General features: G+C 44.7%; 1 protein-coding gene and 1 long non-coding RNA gene across 5 annotated transcripts in view; one reads left to right on the top strand and one right to left on the bottom strand.

The window, feature by feature from the left end:
* Positions 1-20,735, bottom strand: part of LOC138504385 (uncharacterized) — a 597,102-nt gene that overhangs the window by 128,165 nt on the left and 448,202 nt on the right. The gene's annotated exons all lie outside the window — the stretch shown is intronic.
* MYO5C (myosin VC) overlaps positions 1-20,735 on the top strand; it is a 1,282,854-nt gene that overhangs the window by 1,146,570 nt on the left and 115,549 nt on the right. For all 3 annotated transcript variants that reach the window (XM_069624842.1, XM_069624843.1, XM_069624844.1), the window contains one exon: positions 9,496-9,585. In XM_069624842.1, the coding sequence (XP_069480943.1) occupies positions 9,496-9,585 (90 nt within the window). The remainder of the gene's footprint in view (positions 1-9,495; positions 9,586-20,735) is intronic.

The following is a 20,735-nucleotide window of genomic DNA, read 5'->3' as shown; positions in this document are numbered from 1 at the left end:
AGCTATAGCAAGGTCTGCTTCACTAAAGGGATAGACACTCATAGGCATTTGGGGAACAAATGAGCTATATAATCAACACACAAAGGGGAAGTCCCCCAAATGAACCACTTAAATAAACCGATTCTCGCACAGATGAACCTACAATGAGGGTCAACAATTGTTTATGATAGTGAACTAATCACTGTGAAGGTACACGACACAATATAAATATCAAAAATTACTTTATTGATTATGTAGGCCATTCGGTCCTACAGTCAAGTTTTTAAGAACACTGTATTAATATTTTCATTTAATTTACTTGTTGATACAAATCCAACAAATACTGTACGATATACAATAAAAACATGCATTGTTATTGGACACTCCAAACCTAACATTCAAATATTGGCATAGCATTTGTAGAACACGAAAAATACATAGTTGTTGCATTTCATGTTTTTGACAAAACAAGATCCAATCTTGAAGAACACGTATGCTTAAGAGTGAACGAAGGCACACTAAAGGGTAATACAGGTTTTCTCAAACAAGTTTACTGGGGAACCCAATCCCTCTCCTGTATTGCTGGCCCTATCTAGCTAAGCTCAATAGGTTCTACACATGCCAGTTACCCATAATTCTTACAGATAAACATTCAAAATTGACACATCCCAGGTCTACGTCCTATACATATACACAGGGCTAAATATCTGTATAAAATGCCCCGCTGATGTGGACCGGACGTTTCGGCAGAAATTTGGTAGCGCTGCCTTCTTCAGGACCCCAAGGTAAGTTGGAGCTCTGTGAATGTGATATGAATAAAATTACTAAAACATGTAAAATAAAACCAGACTAAAACCTGTGTGTGAAAGTGGAGGTGTGAATAAGAAGAAAAAGAAACTACAGCAAACCACTCCCAAGGTACCATCAAATGCCAAGTGTGCCTTCACCTAATACTGTATCAACTGCAATAAAAAAGAAAGGAGCGATTCATCCGAGAACATTCCTAAACCTGTGACAAAAGAAGAAAAATTATTTTAATAAGGAAGAAAGATAGTAACAAAAGTTCCACATGTTTGTTTCGTGTTAGAGGGACGCACCTCCCCATGCCCACATGCCTGGTGCCCTGCGCTTAATGCCCCAAACCCAAAAATATGTGGGCACAAATAAATGAACTTACTGGATGTTGTAAACAAGGATGATTGTCCGTGGAGTAGGAGCACCAATACTGATCAACTGATGACTTTAGGTGACTCCAGATTTCCCAACCATCACAACTACGCCAAGTGGTAGGGCTATATTAAGGGAAATAAAATGTCAGTGCCTGGATATTTGCTACAGAATAATTATGTACTACAGGCTGTGTGCGACTCTAGTCACAGCCTATATCTGGCCAAATATATATTTCGTAACATAACCAGAGCTCCTAGCTTGATGTGGGAGCTCTACACTCACCGGTGGTAATCTGTTATCCAAATAGTCAAGGCACAGTCTTGTCCCCAGTCACTGCTCTCACCTGCCCCATAAAGGGGAAAAAGAGAGAAAGTTTGATCTCTGTGCTAGAACAAATAGAGACATATCTGTCAAAATAATTTCCCTTAGTTGTCTCTTACAGAATAATTACGCACCACATTTTCTGATATACAATAGCCTGCCTGGGCGGCGTGTCTGTTAGCTGGTTAAGAAATGTATGACTCACTAACAGTTGCCATATGTTCCTATGCGCTGCCATTTCATGTTTAAATAAGAACATTTATTGCCACTGCTGACGCCGGTAATTAGAGTTGGCCCTTCATCTTTAGACAAGAACCTTATTTGAATATATCATCCCTGCTAAGGGCTGTGGGTCCAGTGCCCATCTGCATGCCCTTGCAAAGCTAAATGACTTAGGTGCTGACCCATATGTGAGCCGGTCGAATCAATTGATTATAAAAAATCGGCACATTATACACTATTGCTGAATGCTAGGGCTGCCATCGCGTCATATTAAAATCACCACATGCTTATATCCTACAATGCCAGTGCAAACGATGTATGCTAACCCATGACTAATGTCGCTGGGTATCTTTAGCTTCGGAGGGAAAAGTATTTCAAAAACAATATGCTGTAATGTCAATCACTAGCGCACCATCATACTGGACGCACAGTGATTGACACTCCCTCCCAAGTAAATTGCCCTCGCCTTACTTGTTAATGCACAGAGGGGAAATCTGGTGTCATCTAAAGTCATCAGTTGATCAGTATTGGTGCTCCTACTCCAGGGACAATCATCCTTGTTTACAACATCCAGTAAGTTCATTTATTTGTGGCCACATATTTTTGGGTTTGGGGCATTGAGACACAAGGGATGAGGCAGGACGAGGCATGTGTGCATGGGGAGGTGAGTCCCTCTAACACGAAACAAACGTGGAACTTTTGTTACTATCTTTCTTCCTTTTTAAAATGATTTTTCTTCTTTTGTCACAAGCTTAGGAATGTTCTCGAATGAATCGCTCCTTTCGTTTTTATTGGAGTTGATACAGTATTAGGTGAAGGCACACTTGGCATTTGATGGTACCTTGGGAGTGGTTTGCTGTAGTTTCTTTTTCTTCTTATTCACACCTTCCACTTTCACACAAAGGTTTTAGTCTGGTTTTATTTTACATGTTTTAGTAATTTTATTCATATCACATCCACAGAGCTCCAACTTCCCTTGGGCTCCTGAAGAAGGCAGCGCTATGAATTTCTGCCGAAACATCCGGTCCACATCAGTGGGGCATTTTATACAGATATTTAGCCCTGTGTATATGTATAGGACGTAGACCTGGGATGTGTCAATTCTGAATGTTTATCTGTAAGAATTATGGGTAACTGGCGTATGTAGAACCTATTGAGCTTAGCTAGATAGGGCTAGCAATACAGGAGAGGGATTGGGTTCCTCAGTAAACTTGTTATGAGAATACCTGTATTTACTCTTTAGTGTGCATTTGTTCACTCCTAAGCATAAGATTTCTACAAGATTGGATCTTGTTTCGTCAAAAACATGAAATGCAACAACTGTGTATTTTTCGTGTTTGATAAATGCTATGCCGATATTTGAATGTTAGGTTTGGAGTGTCCAATGAACAATGCATGTTTTTATTGTATATCTTACAGTATTTTTTGGATTTGTATCAACAAGTAAATGAAATGAAAATATTAATACAGAGTTCTTAAAAACTTGACTGTAGGACCGACTGGCTTACTTAAGAAATAAAGTAATTTTTGATATTTTATATTGTGTCATGTAGCTTCACAGTGATTAGTTCACTATTATATACAATTGTTGAACCTCATTGTAGGTTCATCTGTGCGAAATCAGTTTATGTAAGTGGTTCACTATAGCAAGGACTAGCAGCATAACATACTCATCCATGTGAACTGCAGGATATATCAGGGATTTACCATGGAAGAAGCACACTGACATTTCACTCATGTGCCATTTGGCCTAGCTTCATCGCCTCATATCTTCACTGAGGTTGTGGTTGTGGTGATGGCTCTCCACAGGAGGCAGAGCTTATTATGTCTTACCGTACAGGGACAAGTGATTAAAGCCAAGCTGCATTCTCAGTTTCTCAACTTTTCTGGAAGGTGTTGTATGCTCCTAAACACCCAGGGTTCTCACTGAGCTTCAAGTAGTTCGATGTGCCCCTTTGAACAGGTCTCTGCAGCAAACTATTCAAACTGTGAGCTATCAAGTGTGCCCCACGAGTGGATGTTCATGCAAATGTTCATGCAAATCTTAACAGACAACAGCTCTGTAATGCACAAACTCAACACGTGCATTCTCATTTTCTGCGTTTTATTGTCAGTGGCTCGCTGCAGATGCAGTCAAATCGAAGGTCGGTTTCCTCAATGGTTTTACTCCTACTGTTTGTTTAAACAGCTAGTAATCGTTGCTGCCCAAGTGCAGGCTCTTCATTCTACGAGGGAGCTGGTTCTCCGTGTGCATCCCGGCAGATAAGGTTGTTTTACGTAATTGATGATGCAATGTTTTGTCTGTAGTCTCTGCACTAATGCAGGTTATTCCTGTAGCTAGAGAAAGGTTTTGCCTGTGCTAAGGCTATCAACCCATTGTGCGCTACGGCTCATGTTTTGGGATTTTTGTAGGATTGTGCAATAGTAGCCTTAATGTGGGGACTGATGACGCCAATTTAGCCTCTAAATCACCTGCATGGAATTTAGATTTTTATTGTAAAATGAACTGCTTGTCTACAATTTAAAATTCATTTTTTGGGACCCTCCCTTTATCCCTGCGTGAATCTACCATGAATTTATTGCGAGAATGCTACACATTACTGAAAAAAAAGATGACCCCTACCCTTTTCATTTCTGAAAAGCCTCAGTTGCTGCAATGCATCATATATAAAAAAAAGAAATGGTGGGATATGTAAACGTTTAACCCCATTTTCCATCCATTTTATTTAAAAAAAACACTTGCACAGGCTTATACCTCTGCACGCTTTGTGCCTAACTTCTTTCTAATTTGGCTCAAATGCCTCCAGCGGTTTTCACTGTATGCCTGCTGAAAGGGTGCGCCTTTTTCCTCTTGGGAAAATAATTGGGATTGGTCGAAAACAGCTCTTTGTCAACACTTAATAATTTTTGGCCCATTGTGTGAAATTGCCCCGAATTTAACATTTTGGGATCGCACATGAGAGTTTATCTGTGAAATATCAGACAGATACTTCCAACCGGACAAAATATATTGTAATGCTGTACGAATGTAAATGTATGAGGACAGTCATTTTTATTTTTATTATTCCTGTATTTTATTTTGTATATTATCTTGTTGATTATTTTGTTGTATAAAGAATTATGTGGAATGTTCTTTGAACTGTAACACATAAATAAAATAAATTTAAAAAAGTTACTAATATGATATTCGATGAACCATTGACTTTTGCAGTTTCATACAACCCCCTTTTGACTCGCATAACCACAGACACACGGGCCAATCACGGAGCATGCCAGTCCAACCTACACAGGAACAATCCACAACCCCAAGCATCACACAAAAGGAGGAGCGACCAGACCACAAAAGCCAGCTGGCTCAGTCAAAGAGAGGGGGAGTTTGAGAATGAGCTGGAGAAAGGTGCTTGGGGTCTGTTGAGAGGAAAGCTAAGAGAAAAGAGTTGGAGGGAGAACGTTTTAGTTGAGAAGAACTGATAGCATCTGGAGAGAGAGTTGAGCTTTTAGGGAGAATATTAAGGAGGTTGGATTATTGAAGAGTTTGGAGTGCAAATACTGAGGAGGATGGAAAAAGGCAGGGTACAACTTGAGAGATATTAAGGCGGTTGGGGAAGTAGGAGCGTTATTGTGAGAGGAGGAGTCAAGGTGGTTAGAGGAGGAAAGAGCCATCATTAATGGAGAAGCCTGATGGAGAAAAGCTAGAGTGGGAGATAAAAGTTGCAAGAACTGATGAGCTAGGAGAACAAACACCCTTATTTTCCAGCAAGACCAGGGAAGATGCGGCAGACCACGTCGATCCAGGGCAGATTTCAGAGGTGGTACGATGTATGAGTCTTTGCAATCTTACTGAGGGATAAGGAGGCTACAACTATCTAATCAGTAGAGGAGTCCCGGGAACCAGAACGCTAGAACAGGGAGGTGGTCAGTTGACAGTAGGCTTTCCAAGCTCAGAAACCATGAGCGATCAAACAAATGCTCAGAAAGATCACCCTATGTCTCAAACTGAGAGAACTTTAGGCTTTTCCGAGCCACAGACACGTTGGCTCACTGGAAGGGGATTCAGGAACCCTGAAAGCCTGCAACCCGAAGACAAAGACAAGGGTGTTCTACTGGAAATTAGAGAGGGGTCAGGACTAGCCCTACATAGGAACTTCCCCCTAACTGGGAATTTTTTAAGAGATGTTTTCTTTGATCACGATTCGCTATTGGAGAATTATCCTGCCATTTGTCTCTGTAAATAAACATTATCATGTTAAGAATCATGTCCTTGTATTTTCCTCGTTTTGCTTCCAACTTTCCCTGCCCAAGATAGCTGAAAGGAAAACATTGCCTCTTCAACAGATCTTTGCTCTCACCTCGGAACGAAACCTGAAAAGGCTTCAAATCATCCAGAGCAATTGGATTGGGAACTTTGGCCTGCATTACATCTAGACAGGATGGTAAATGTCAGCAAATGCCACACTTGGATAGAAGAAGAAATATTATCAGTAACTTCAACCTAGAAATTGCTCCTGCTGAATTGGTTCATAAATCCACGCAAATACTCCCATCCCATAGCATTGCGCTTACTCTCTACTCTACATCATCACACAATTAGAATGCAGCTATTCCCCTGATACATTCAGCCCAGCTGTTCACAACGAACATTACCCCATGAAATACCTCATCACTCTAATAAAACACATCTATACCATGACAATCGGGCCTAGCTGCTCACATAAGCGTCCTACAGGCCTAACGCAGCCAGAACCCAGCCTGGGTGTCCACCCACCAGACTGCACACATTCAACTGATATCTTCACCACCACACTTAAACGCTAGGATTCAGCTACCTACTGGCAATTACTTCCGCTGCACACATAACTGGTGCACCCACACACCCTACGACACCTTATCTCTCTACTGACCTGGACTGCGGTCCCCAAGGGCGTTCAACCTATACGTGCTTTGAGATCATACCAATGATATATAGAACGCTATATGCCAAGTAACTTAACATAACAATGCAGTCCGCCTTCCCAAACACACCCGTCTCAAAAGCCAGAAAAGACGCCCATTGGCTGCCGATCCGAGAGCAAATCGACTTCAAGATCCTCGCCGTTGTTCACAAATGCCTCTCCGAAACTGCAATCGCCTACCTTTCTCAGCGCGTGGAAAAATACACCCCCTCTCGCCCACTAAGATCCTCACACGAGCATTTGCTAAAGTGCCCAGCTTCAGTCACCAAACTGCAGGCGGCTCAAGCTTCCCTGTTGTCGCGCCAAGCTATGGAACAATCTCCCCTTGTTCTTGAGAAAAGAACCCTCCTGTTGGACCTTTAGGTGAAACTTTAAAACGTTTGCCTAAGCTCCTCAGAGCCAAAGCACTGCATCATTGCTGAACGTCTAGAAATTACGCCTCCTGCTTCCCTGTTTACCTCCAACCCCCTTCCCCTAATGTAACTAGCGCCTAGATAACTGAGAGTTCAGTGCGCTGCTACAAATGCAAAAATTAGTAAATAAATAAATATCAAACCCAGGAGAGGTCCAAAATGTTGAAAACACCCATGGACCAGATCCAAAGCACCCAAGATTCTTATGCATCAGTAGCCCCCTTGGTTGTTATCACACATGCTGGTAGGTGGGCTATGGAATCATCAAAGAAATGCATTCTGAGTGCCATGTTCTGAACGGTAGCCAACTAGGCTACGCACCATGCTTTCTGCAAGCACTATGGTTTTGATGAGAGTATACATGCCATCATTCCCCATTCGATTCGGGAGGTGGTTGTCCAGTTTTATTATTTTTTTTCTTGCTGCTTTGTTGGCGATTGGAAGGCAGACGCAGCATTGCATTGTCAAAACATCAAATGGTTTATTGGAACTTAAAGCTAAACACCATGAGCCTGATTCACAGATCGTTTTCCAATGGATGGCGCTATTATAAAACGCTTCTGTGAATTACGCCCTCTGTGTTGTACATGTCCTTTTTGGTTATTTAACCTTCAGACTTTTCTTCCAGCAATGAAATAGGTAGGCTAGGGGTATTCCTGCAATCTTTGTAGCCTTCTGCTGCTTCTATTTCTCAGTTTGGTAAGCCCAGCGATAACCTGAGCCGTCAGGGTCTGCGTCCTCCTCCTTGAATGAAGGCAAACCGAATAACACAGAGTATCAGGCAGTTCAGCATTTATCCCTCCCCCCTTGGTCGGTATCCAGTTGGTGAGTTGAACTTGATGGGGTCACTCGAATATGCCCACACGGCCTCACTCTTTTCAGCATGCAGACACGGAGGAGGCGGACACCAGAGGAGGAATATAAACACGTCTTTATTCTTTCAACTCCAACTCAGTACTAACGTCCCTTCTCCCCCCTCCCCTTCCCATGAGCTCCATGTCCTCTTCCACGTGACATGGATGGTGACTTCAACAGCGTCACACCAATTATGACCCGTTCTATCCTCAGTTTCTTCACTATGTGTGAAAAAGTAAGCCCTACCTCTCTTATACGTCCTCTCTTCGCTCGGTTGCCATGATGCCTCCCTGACCGTCGGTACTATAGATTCCTGCGACACCCGTGATGGCTCCTGGAGGTGCAATGGTCGGGGTCCTCAGGCCGAGGAACCAACCAGTGTTGGTAAGTAGTGGAGCGTCCCAATGGGGTCAGTCAGTTGAAGTAGACTCCTTATGTCAGCTGCCGACATGGTTGCTGTTGACGTTGGCCGTCCGGTGTGCCACTTCTCTTCCATTGTGTTGGATGGGCGCTCATTAGCTGGCATCCATAAGTGTACCATAACTATTGATGACATAAGTCTGGTGTGCTGATCGTTAATCCCTCCTTCGATCCTTCTGAGGTTGGATGTTGTGGCAGCCACCGCTCAGGTCTGTTCGGGCCATCTTTGGTCATCCAGACCGTCGGTGCAGCAGCAGACTCAACCTCCACCACCCCTCGTCTCACATGCTTGTACTGGGTTTATTATGGGAAATGCAGGACTATAAACTCCCAGAAAGCGCAAAATGCACAGGATTGGACAAGCACCTCCCAAATGGAATGGAGAATGTTGGCGTGTATGTGGGAGCTAAATAGCAGATAATAAGTGTCTTTAAGCAAAGTTCAGAAACATTACTTCCTCAATGGACTTGGGTTTCTTTTCTGGTTGTTGGCTCCCATCCCACTCTCTATATACATATACACCAGCGCTGCATTTCATACAACACATCCTCCTTTCCCTGATTGACCTAATAATAATCAATCTTGTGGTTGGGGAGAGGGAACTAAAAGCAAAGCATTCTGTTTGGTTAATAAATATTGTGGGGTTTTCCAGATGCTTTGGCAAAGCACTCCTCTGCATCCCCTTGCCAAGGACAGACACAGCACGGATTTTAAGTAAGTAATAGGGGTGAAGGACTACAGGTGGAAAAGCCACTATGATGATTCATAAGATGTCAAACAGGTTCAAAGCACTGCTTGTTTAACAAGCCAGGGTGGACAGTATATATGTACATATGCATAGTATAGAATGCACGTGAAAGACAGAGTTTACAGAAAATAATACAAAACAAGAACAACTGACTAAATATTCTCCCGTCTGCAGGAAAGTGTGTTGTGGAAACCATCCCAAGTATTATGGAAGTATTCATAAAATTAACTATGCCATAAAGCAGAAATTTGCTTAGAAAAAAGGATTTTTAAGTTGTGATTATGCCAGCGTCTTCATGCAGATTTTGTTGGAACAATAGGACCACCAACAGTTGAATGATAATTTATGAGAGGACTGTTTTCTGAATGTACAAGTACAACATATGTTGGGTGACCATGTTTTATATTTTGTTTAGGACAACGCAGAAGACTTTGAAATGCTCTCCTTCTGGCTTTCAAATACTTTTCATTTTCTGAACTGTTTAAAGCAGTACAGTGGAGAAGAGGTACGTCTGATTTCATTACAATTTTAAATGAGAGGTTTAAAAAACGTTTGATTACCCTCGTTGATTGAACATTGCCACCACGTTCTCAGAATCCTTGGGGAAGGGCTTACAGTTGGGAAACTTGCATCTCCAACGTAGCTTGACTGTGAGCAGGCCAACCACCAGATTCCATGGGTGTGCCAAGGCCCAGACATTTCCCCGAGTGCACTTGTTGGGTAACTGGCCTGGCACAATCTTTCCTCTACAAGTGTTCAATCGGTTTAATGTTTTCATGGAGATATGAGGATTTTTAGGGTAATTATTAAAAACCCATCTGCATGTTAGGTTAAATGAAAATATAAGTGCAATATAGTCCCTTGAAAAATAATAGTAGATGGATAGAAAAGGAACAAACATAAACATTCAACAAACTGCAAGGTGCAATAGTTTATTTACTGTTTGCATGTATTTCAGCGCACAAAGCCCTAAGTCATCTAGGCGCTAGGTACAGAAGTGCATGGTACATTGGTGAAGTGCAAGAGTAAGCATAAGGATACAGACAAACATGTAGTGTGTACACTGACTGGCAACCACACTGTCATTCCCCACCCTCACTCTGGCTTGGCACCAACAGAAATATGGGTAGTGCAAAATACAAGCAGAACATGTGTTCAGCCTAGTGCAGTAGACAAATATTTAATATGTAAGAAAGACCTGAAGACTTGAACCTTCAGGGGTTTCAGAACCTAATGATAAAATACCTGGATTCCATGGTCAAGGCAGAAGCAGACACTTGGCAGTAGAAGAGCATATCAAAAAACATCCTTATAGTGACGTTTCACATGGTGGCAGTGCTGCAATGGGTGTGGTATAAACACCCCGCCCTCCTGACTAAGGAGGGGTTCACCACAAGAAAATGTTCAAAGGAATTGGTTGGAATAGTGCATATTACGGATCCATTTTAGAAGGAAAATGCATAAACAGCCATAGAATTTATAGCAGGATTGGAAACGGTAAAAATAGATATTAGAACACTTCAATATCAGGTTACACTGCACCCATTTCTGTTACCAATTCACTTATGTCTGCTCGTTACGCAAAGCATTCTTCTCTCCTGGCACTCCTAGATCACCAGGCAGCCTTTGATACTGTTGATTACTCTCCTACTCACATCACTTGCTTCACTTGCTTCTGAACTGTGTATCCTATCTCTGTAATTGGACTTATTCTGTCTCTTGGGCGGTTGACACTTCTTTTACTCTCGTCTTCAAGGTGGTGTACCTTAGGATTCTATCCTGAGCCCCCTTCTCTTTTCCTTGTTTGATTCTCACATGCCTCTATTACCTAGTTCAGTCTATCCCACCACTTCTATGCTGATGACACACAACTTTTAATTTCCTTCTTGTCTTTAACCCCTGCTGTTCACGAGACAATCTCATCCTGCCTCCTTACCATCCAGTCCTGGATATCTAGCCACTTCCTTTATCTCAACTATTCCAAGATTGAGGTTCTATTCTTTCCTCCTACCTCCATTCCTCTTCCTCTCCCTCCTGTGTTCATCTCTTATCCCAACTCTCTACCTATTTCACTTTCCGCTTGCAATCTTGATGTTTACATTGAATCTTCCCTTACCTTTTCTCTTCACATTACTGCACTCTCGTTAATATCGATTTTACCTTTTCAACCTCCCGAAAGCAGTATCCAGTGATAATGTTGACATGAAAATGGCTGCCAGGTGGTGACATTTCTTTAGAAAAGCACCCTCCAGACAATTAAGCACTTTCCCTAAAAATTCTAGGATTGGAGGTAATAATATATCATTATACCCCTCCTAGAATATTTGGGGAAATAGTTTTAGGGGTCATGGGTGGTGACATTATATCATGGAACCTGGAAAGCTACACCTTTTCTTTCCAACTCTTCTGCTTGGCCTTCCGACTTCTCATCTTGCTCCTCTCATCACCATCTATAACTACTCTCTCTGCCTTCTCTTCTCTCTCCCATCTTGATATTCTATATTTCCTGCTCTAGAATCACCTCACTGGCTTACCTTTCACTCTTGTTTGCTCTTCAATTTCCTTTGTATTATCTTTAAATTCCTTCATAATCTTCCTTCCCCATGTCTTTCTTCACTCATATCTTTCTCTGATTTGCTTTGAATCTCTATTCCTCCTTACTGTCCCTTTCTCGCTTTTGCTCTTTTTCCCTACTTGCACCTTTTCATTCGAGTGTGCTTTCTTTCTCTTCGCTCTCTCGTCTCCTACTCCTTGTTCTACTCCTGCCTTAATGACTACCTTCTTTCATCATCATTTTCTTTGTTTTTAAGTTTTGTCATTTTCAATTATTTTGTAACTTAATTACCTTTATATAAATGCAAATAAAATACAAATACTCATAGCACAGTACACATGAGCCTTTCTCTGCAGCGAATGATTCATGTGTCCATCTGAAAATTGTGCTTCCAAGATAAATGTTGATTCCACAGCACTGAAGCAGTGCCTGATTCAGTGTGCCACTACCATACTGGGAAAAAGACAATCATAATTCATACGGCAGTAGACATTTTAACAAATGTAGATAGTGTGCTAGGAGAAATAATGCACACCACTGTGCTTGGGCAAGTTGGTAAAATAAGGTCAGAATTGCTGAAATGCTTAACTTGCCAACCATTCAGCAAAGCTGCACAATTACACAATGGTACTTTCAAGTATCCCAAAGTTCAGAGCAATTAACAATGTCTGTTTGTTTAAATTGTCTATATTTAGCTTTCTGTAGAACGTCTGTGAGAAACTGATCTTTTTTTACAGAAAGCAACAGAATCGAACAAGAATACATTGTTTTGTGGGAACAACACATCTTATTTTTTTCTTTCCGGATTATCCAATTTTAAATGGTACACACCCTCCCAAAAAATCTTCATCTTTTGAAACACCATAGGGTGCAGACTAAGGAATAAGTTAGTTAACTTTCACTCCTGTTCTCCATCATTGGTATCTTTCATAGATTCACATGCTGTGAATACACCCCTTCGTTAGCCTGGGAATCCTCAGTAACATAGAGCAATTTAAACTTGAAGTGAATTTCAGTTCCTTTTATGCTCTAGTGTAGTCACTTATGAGTCATACTGCCCACAGCCAATTGGAGAAGCTCCCTTAGCTCCACCCCTGTTGGCCATCTTTAGATTTTGGCATAGCGCATGTGAGTGGCATTATGAGCCAAGAAGAGCCAAGCAGGGTAGGTGGGAGTGTCGCATCTGAATCTATGAAAGATACCAATGCTGGAGAACAGGAGTTACAGGTAAGTAAATTATTCCTTCTCCAGCATTGGATCTTTTTCATAGATTCACATGCTATGAATAGATTACAAAGCAGTACAATATAACGGGCAGAGGAAAAGCGCATTGTAAGAACACTTACCACTGGAGACATACTAAACTCATGCAAACTGGTTTCAAAGAACATACTGGCTGCTAAAATGCTTAGGAAAGAAGAGAGAGACAGAACTATTTTGAAAATCAGGCAGTACGGGGACCAGATGAACACCAACACTGAAGATATACAAAAGGAATTTGTGAAATTCTACTCCAACTTGTACGACACTGAATACCCGTCCTTAGAAAGCCAGCAAGTTTACCTGGGGGACTCACATCTATACGGACTGGGGAGGAGAGGGGCACTCTAGAAGGAGAAATCACAAGGGACGAAGTTAGGGCAGCCACCAAATCACTCCCAATCAATAAATCCCCGGTGCCCAACGGTTATGTCGCAGAGTTCTACAAGCTAAACAATGAAGACCTAATCCGACACCTCACTAACCTGTATAACTACATAGAGAAATCTAAAACACTACCGAGAACTATGGAGGAGGCCAAAGTCATACTAATCCCTAAAAAGGGGAAAGACCGGACCCCATTGCACTAATAAACGTTGACCGCAAAATCCACACTAAAATCTTGGCCAACAGGCTCGAAACGATCCTTCCTAGACTAGTTCATGTCGATTGATCAGGCTTCGTAAGGGGCAAACAAATGAGCGACAATATAAGACGGATAGCCCATCTGATTGAAAAATCCCAGAAGAGGGACATCCCTGCTCTCCTCCTTGCCGTCGATGCGGAAAAAGCCTTAGATAGACTGGAGTGGGGATTCCTCTTCGCAACCATGAGGAAGATGGCCTTTGGACCTAGCTTCCTATGAAGAGTTGAGGCCAACTACCAACGCCCTCTCTTGGGACTTGCGATAAACGGGCACATATCTGAATCGATCCGAGTAGAAAGGGGTACGAAACAGGGTTGCCCACTGCCTCCCATCCTGTACGCCCTGCACTTAGAGCCCTTCCTGGCGGCTATAAGGGAAAATGAGAAGATAGCAGGTATACCATTCGGGGGTGGGGGGGTCCCACACCAAATAGCCGACTTTGCGGATGACATGATCCTCTCCATAACCCGACCAGATACCTCTGTGGGAGAAGTGCAAAATGAGCTGGACCGATTTGGGGCCGTAGTGGGGCTAAAGGTCAACATAAGCAAATCGGAAATCCTTAACCTCACAATAACCCCACAGCAAGGGCAAAACCCTAGACATAACTTACAATTTAGATGGGTAGAAAACTCCATCAGGTATCTGGGGGTAATGCTGACCAGCACAGTGAACGTCATGTATCAAGCTAACCTTCCGCCCCTACTAGAGAAACTGAAAACAAAACTGATAGATTGGGGGCCACTTGCCATATCCTGGTTAGGCCGCATCAACATTTTGAAAATGGTGGTCCTGCAGCAGATCCTCTACCATTTCACCTCCCTCCCGGTCTGCGTACCGCCCGCTTCTTCAAAAACCTCCATAAGACGATGGACAATTTCCTCTGGAATAACAAACCATCGAGAGTAGCTGCGAAGGTGATGAGCTCTCCAGTGGTGAGCAGGGGGCTGGGAGTGCCGGACTTCAAAGCATATTACATCGCTGCCCAAATAAGGGTCATCAGAGGCTGGCAAAGGAACGACAGGGGGGAAATATGGAGACCTATGGACAGGGCCCTGGTGGGAGCGGTGCTGGAAGAGGTTCTGTGGCAACCAAAGACAGACAGACCACCACAAATGTATGCAAGCCAGATTACTGAAACGGTGGGCAGGTCCTGGGACTCTGCGGTGAACAAAGCTTGGACTACCTCCTTCCCCTCTCCCTACACACCACTCTTTGGAAACACCCAGTTCACCCCTGGCCTCGACGCTTCCACATTCCAAGTGTGGCAGCGGGGAGGTTGCCACAGAGTGAAGGACATGTTCGCTGGATCCCAGATCAAAACCTTTTAGCAATGCAAATTGGACTTCGACCTGGGGGAAAACCAACGATTTCCCTATGCCCAACTGAGGCACTGGCGGTCCCACCCAGGAATGAGAATCGCAGGAAGTCAGGAGCTTACCCCATTCGAGAAATATCTAAATACAGACACAGGAGACAAAAAAGTATTAGCAACCATTTACAGACTCATTAAAGAGGGGGAGCCCCGACCGACCAGGACATACACTGCAAAGTCGGGTGGAGACACAGAAACTACAATAGACATAGCCGAATGGGCAAACTATGGAACCAGACAACAAAACTTACAAGATTTTGTTTTCTTTTCCGTTGATGATGTTTGCTTATAAAATGTCAATAAAGATTTATTGAAAACAAAACATATTGGCCAACACAGCTCTGCCCTAGAATTCCTGTCGACACACAAGAATCTGGTAAACGTGTGCATCAACCTCCACATGGCTGCCCTGCAAACAGGGATGGACCGGCTGATAGAAAACTCTGGAGATTTCCCAGTGGGCCCCTGCACGACGGGCCTCTTCTATGAGGGCACCCTGCTTTTCTACTCCTCTTACTCTCTCTGCCATCCACACTGCCACTCTCCTTCCGTCTCTCCTCCACCCTCACTTCTCCTTGAAGTAAATGAATTGTTAGAAACCCCTACTTAGAGGAGTTGGTCTTTTTCACATAGAGTAGTAATATAGGTCCACTTACCAAAACATCCCAGTCCACACCTGCCTGCAAATGCTTAGCAGTGGGGTCCCAGAAAGAAAAGCCGCCGTAGAGGCCACTTCTCTGGTATAGTGTGCTCTGGGTCTGTCAGGGAGAGGCCTGCCAGCTTGTTTGTGGCAGAAAGAGTTGCACGCTGATATCCACCTGGAAATGGAAGGCTTGGAGAGCACTTTCCCTGCTCCAGAGGGACAAAATATCACGAAGAGCTGAGAGGTTTGATGGAAAGAGTTTGTGTGGGTGACGTAATACTTAAGAGCCCGCACAACATCTAAAGAGTGTAATGAGGTCGGAGAATCGAAGAAAATTGGAAGCACCACAGGCTCTGTGACCTTAGGCACAAATGTAGGGTTAGTGCACAATATGACCTTGGATTTGTGAAATGATAAGTAGGGTTCACTGGCGGAAAAAACTTGAATCTCGCCGGCTCAACAGGCAGATTATGGAAAAGCTGTTTTACAAGATAGGTGTTTGAGAGAGGCTTTGTGCATTGGCCCAAATGGTGGTTTCATGAGTGTGGCCAGGACTACGTGGAGTTCCCAAGCTGGGGCTGGTCGCCTGACAGGTGGGAAGGAACAAAATAGGGCTTTTAGGAATTCCTTCACTAGTCGGTGGAACCAAAGGGATGGAATGTCATGAGAACGAATGCACCTAGAGATGGCAGAAAAGTGCACTTTAATAGAGGAGTGCGCTAAACCAGCTTTCGGCAGAGACGGTAAGTATGATAGTAGGAGGAGAATTGCCTAGCATTTCGGCGCTGGACTGCCCCTGGGCAGGACAAAGGCTGATATGCAGGGAAATTTCTTCTCTGTGAAAGGGACAGTGAGCTAAAGACTTGGTAGAGTCTCTCCCAGGGGTTATTCACCCAAGAACAAGTCATTGGGCTGTGTTCGTGCTGGTAGAGAGATTCCCAGAACCCCCTTTGTTTTGAATAAATTAACTTTGGGTTTCACCCTAAGTTAACAGGGCGATCCAGACGTGGACCCCTTGCTCACTGTTCTTAGAGAGGCAACAGTTTCACCTCACTGATGATGCCCAACAAGGCTGAAACACGTGTATGGGGTTACTGATGGTACTCTTGTTCAGAGGGGAATTGCCTAGCATTTCGGCGCTGGACTGCCCCTGGGCAGGACAAAGGCTGATATGCAGGACAATTTCTTCTCTGTGAAAGGGACAGTGAGCTAAAGACTTGGTAGAGTCTCTCCCAGGGGTTATTCACCCAAGAACAAGTCATTGGGCTGTGTTTGTGCTGGTAGAGAGATTCCCAGACCCCCCTTTGTTTTGAATAAATTAACTTTGGGTTTCACCCTAAGTTAACAGGGCGATCCAGACGTGGACCCCTTGCTCACTGTTCTTAGAGAGGCAACAGTTTCACCTCACTGATGATGCCCAACAAGGCTGAAACACGTGTATGGGGTTACTGATGGTACTCTTGTTCAGAGGAGAATTGCCTAGCATTTCGGCGCTGGACTGCGCCTGGGCAGGACAAAGGCTGATATGCAGGGAAATTTCTTCTCTGTGAAAGGGACAGTGAGCTAAAGACTTGGTAGAGTCTCTCCCAGGGGTTATTCACCCAAGAACAAGTCATTGGGCTGTGTTCGTGCTGGTAGAGAGATTCCCAGACCCCCCTTTGTTTTGAATAAATGAACTTTGGGTTTCACCCTAAGTTAACAGGGCGATCCAGACTTGGACCCCTTGCTCACTGTTCTTAGAGAGGCAACAGTTTCACCTCACTGATGATGCCCAACAAGGCTGAAACACGTGTATGGGGTTACTGATGGTACTCTTGTTCAGAGGAGAATTGCCTAGCATTTCGGCGCTGGACTGCCCCAGGGCAGGACAAAGGCTGATATGCAGGGAAATTTCTTCTTTGTGAAAGGGACAGTGAGCTAAAGACTTGGTCGAGTCTCTCCCAGGGGTTATTCACCCAAGAACAAGTCATTGGGCTGTATTCGTGCTGGTAGAGAGATTCCCAGACGCACCTTTGTTTTGAATAAATTAACTTTGGGTTTCACCCTAAGTTAACAGGGCGATCCAGACGTGGACCCCTTGCTCACTGTTCTTAGAGAGGCAACAGTTTCACCTCACTGATGATGCCCAACAAGGCTGAAACACGTGTATGGGGTTACTGATGGTACTCTTGTTCAGAGGAGAATTGCCTAGCATTTCGGCGCTGGACTGCCCCTGGGCAGGACAAAGGCTGATATGCAGGGAAATTTCTTCTCTGTGAAAGGGACAGTGAGCTAAAGACTTGGTAGAGTCTCTCCCAGGGGTTATTCTCCCAAGAACAAGTCATTGGGCTGTGTTCGTGCTGGTAGAGAGATTCCCAGACCCCCCTTTGTTTTGAATAAATTAACTTTGGGTTTCACCCTAAGTTAACAGGGCGATCCAGACGTGGACCCCTTGCTCACTGTTCTTAGAGAGGCAACAGTTTCACCTCACCGATGATGCCCAACAAGGCTGAAACACGTGTATTTGGTTACTAATGTTATTCTTGTTCAGAGGAGAATTGCCTAGCATTTCGGCATGGACTGCCCCTGGGCAGGACAAAGGCTGATATGCAGGGAAATTTCTTCTCTGTGAAAGGGACAGTGAGCTAAAGACTTGGTAGAGTCTCTCCCAGGGGTTATTCACCCAAGAACAAGTCATTGGGCTGTGTTCGTGCTGGTAGAGAGATTCCCAGACCCCCCTTTGTTTTGAAGTATGATAGTATGTCCTGTGGCTGAATGGTCTGGGGTGAAATTTGTGGGCTTTGCAACAGATCTTAAACCTCTTTCGTTTGCTCCTGTAACAGGCAAGTGCGTAGGGAGCAGGCAATAGCCAGGACCACCTGGCAGTCTCTAGGAAGCACGGTGGAATCAAATTCTGGGAACACAGGAGTCAGGGCGTTGGATTCAGCGAGGCTGGATCGTGATGAATAATTCTCCTTTGTTCCTCCTTTGTTTCTCGACAACTCTCCCCCATTTTTAAATATTAAGCCTCAGTGGGAAGGTGAGAAGTTACCATCAGTATGGCACTCCAACGTAATGCAGCTTCAGCCGTGGTGCAGTCCTTCTGGAGTCCTCGTCTCCAGCTAGATATGCAAACAAAACAGAATGGCGGCAGGGGCCCTACTCTGGGTCCCAGCTGCAGTAAGCTCAAACAGTCCAGAGATATACTCCTCCTAGCACGCTTCCATGCCTCAGCAATCTTCAGGGAGGCTGATTGGATTCAGGTGTTCAGGGTTGATTCGCTCTGGTAAGTACCAGGATGTGGCAGCAGGGAATTCTGGTCACTTTAGTGTAGGGCCAGCCAGGATCCAGCTCTCACCCATTTTTCAATATTAGCCCACAGTGGAGAGGGGAGCTGGGGGTTACCATCAGTGTGGCACTCCAAAGTCAGACATGTGTAGCCCCGGTGCAGCCCCTCTGGAGCCCCAGTCTCTAGTTAGATATGCCATCAAAAAGGAAGGGTAGCGGGGGCGCTATTCTGGGTTCCAGCTGCAGTAAACTCAAACAGTCTAAAGATGTTCTCCTTCTAGCGCGCTTTCATGCCTCAGCAGGCTTCAGGGATGCTGATTGGATTCAGGTGTTCAGGGATATATATATATATATATTTCTGAGGCTTGTGGAATCTGCTTAGATCACATGCTGTGCATAGGCCGACATCTAGTGGAAGCTGCAGAGTATTACAGTTTGTTTTTCGAAACTCGAAAATGGGCGTCGACACAGGGCGTGCCAGTAATACTATCCCTAGTGTGACGTCCACTGTACCCAAGATCCCTCACGCGTCTAGGATCCTCAGATTGTTTTTTTCCGCCATACTGGTCGGAAGCATTTTGCAGAGTCCCCTGGCCTTAGCCATATTTTTGCTAAAATTTAAAATAATAATCTATTGACATCCTTCCCCACCCCAACGTCGAACTTCGACACTCGACGCCGGCTGGAGAAGAAATCGACCGTCGGCTGCTGCACAACGGATTTGGGCCTCGGAAGGCCGCTGGCCTCGGCCCGGGCCTGGAAGGCCGCTGGCCTCGGCCCTGCAAGTAGGGAGAGTGGGGGGTGGTACATACTCTACACTCTTGGTATATAGGTACACCTTATACATTTCCTACACTTAACAGCCCGCTGCCTCAAGGTGCGTATGGAGGGTACCCCTTTTCAATTCTGCCCCAAGTGCAATCGCAAATACCCTTGGGTCGACAGGCACGCCACGTGCAATCTCTGCTTGCCGAGGGACCACCCCGAAGCGAACTGCAGAGCGTGTAGTAGGTTTAAACCTAAGACACTTAAGGACCGTTCGACGAAGCGTTGGGCCCACCATGCCAGGCAGGCGGCCATGGCAGCGGAGGGCGCCTTCAGCGATGGCAACGACGCCGTACTTTCGGACGGCGAGGGCATTACGGCCTCGAAAGACAGCCGAGCGCAGGTCCCCGACCTCGGAAGGTCGTCCGGCAGGGCGGCTATGGGGAAGACCCCCGGCGACACAAGCGCTTCACATACTACACACACTAAACACACTAAGTCCAACCGAGACTCGACGACGTTGAGTTCTCGGAAAGAGGCACAGACAGAACGGTCCGATTCGGTGTCCTCTGGGCGCTCTCGATCAAGATCGCCGCATGACTCCAGGCAATCATCCACTCTTGCCAAGAGTGCCTCACTCCCTAGGCTAACAGAAGTTCGATCGTCGGAAGACGAAGACGACTTCCACCCCCAGGCCGCGCTCCAGGAGTCGGAGCCCTCAGTTAAAGCCAGCGAGGCCCCACGCTCGAAGGACAGGGACACCTTTCCCGATCCTCGACGCCAGGCGTCGAAAAACTCCGGAGCCACTAAGGGACAGGGAAAACATTTTTCTACGCACGGGGAGGGGGGAAAACAGCAGAAGAAACTACCTGTGCATTCTTCCACACCTGTGAAACACTCCACCCCCCCCTAAACAGACAGACAAGCCCAGGTCTGCTGATAGGTCCACAACCAGCAAAGCTACTCAAGAGAAATCCCATAGACTTGCTGAGAGAGTCATTCCCAGTTCCAAAAAATGGTCCAGTGAAGACATAGATAGGGTCATGTCAAGAATTTCTTCTTTGGCTGATTTTTATGATAAAAATCCAGAACATTTCCTCTCGTATGATCCACAAGGGGCCACACCCTCAGGCTCTACTGATCCT

Source organism: Ambystoma mexicanum, chromosome 11 (genome assembly GCF_040938575.1).
Source record: "Ambystoma mexicanum isolate Mex_15411 chromosome 11, UKY_AmexF1_1, whole genome shotgun sequence".
Lineage (NCBI taxonomy): Eukaryota > Metazoa > Chordata > Amphibia > Caudata > Ambystomatidae > Ambystoma > Ambystoma mexicanum.
This window is presented reverse-complemented; position numbering and strand designations above follow the sequence as displayed.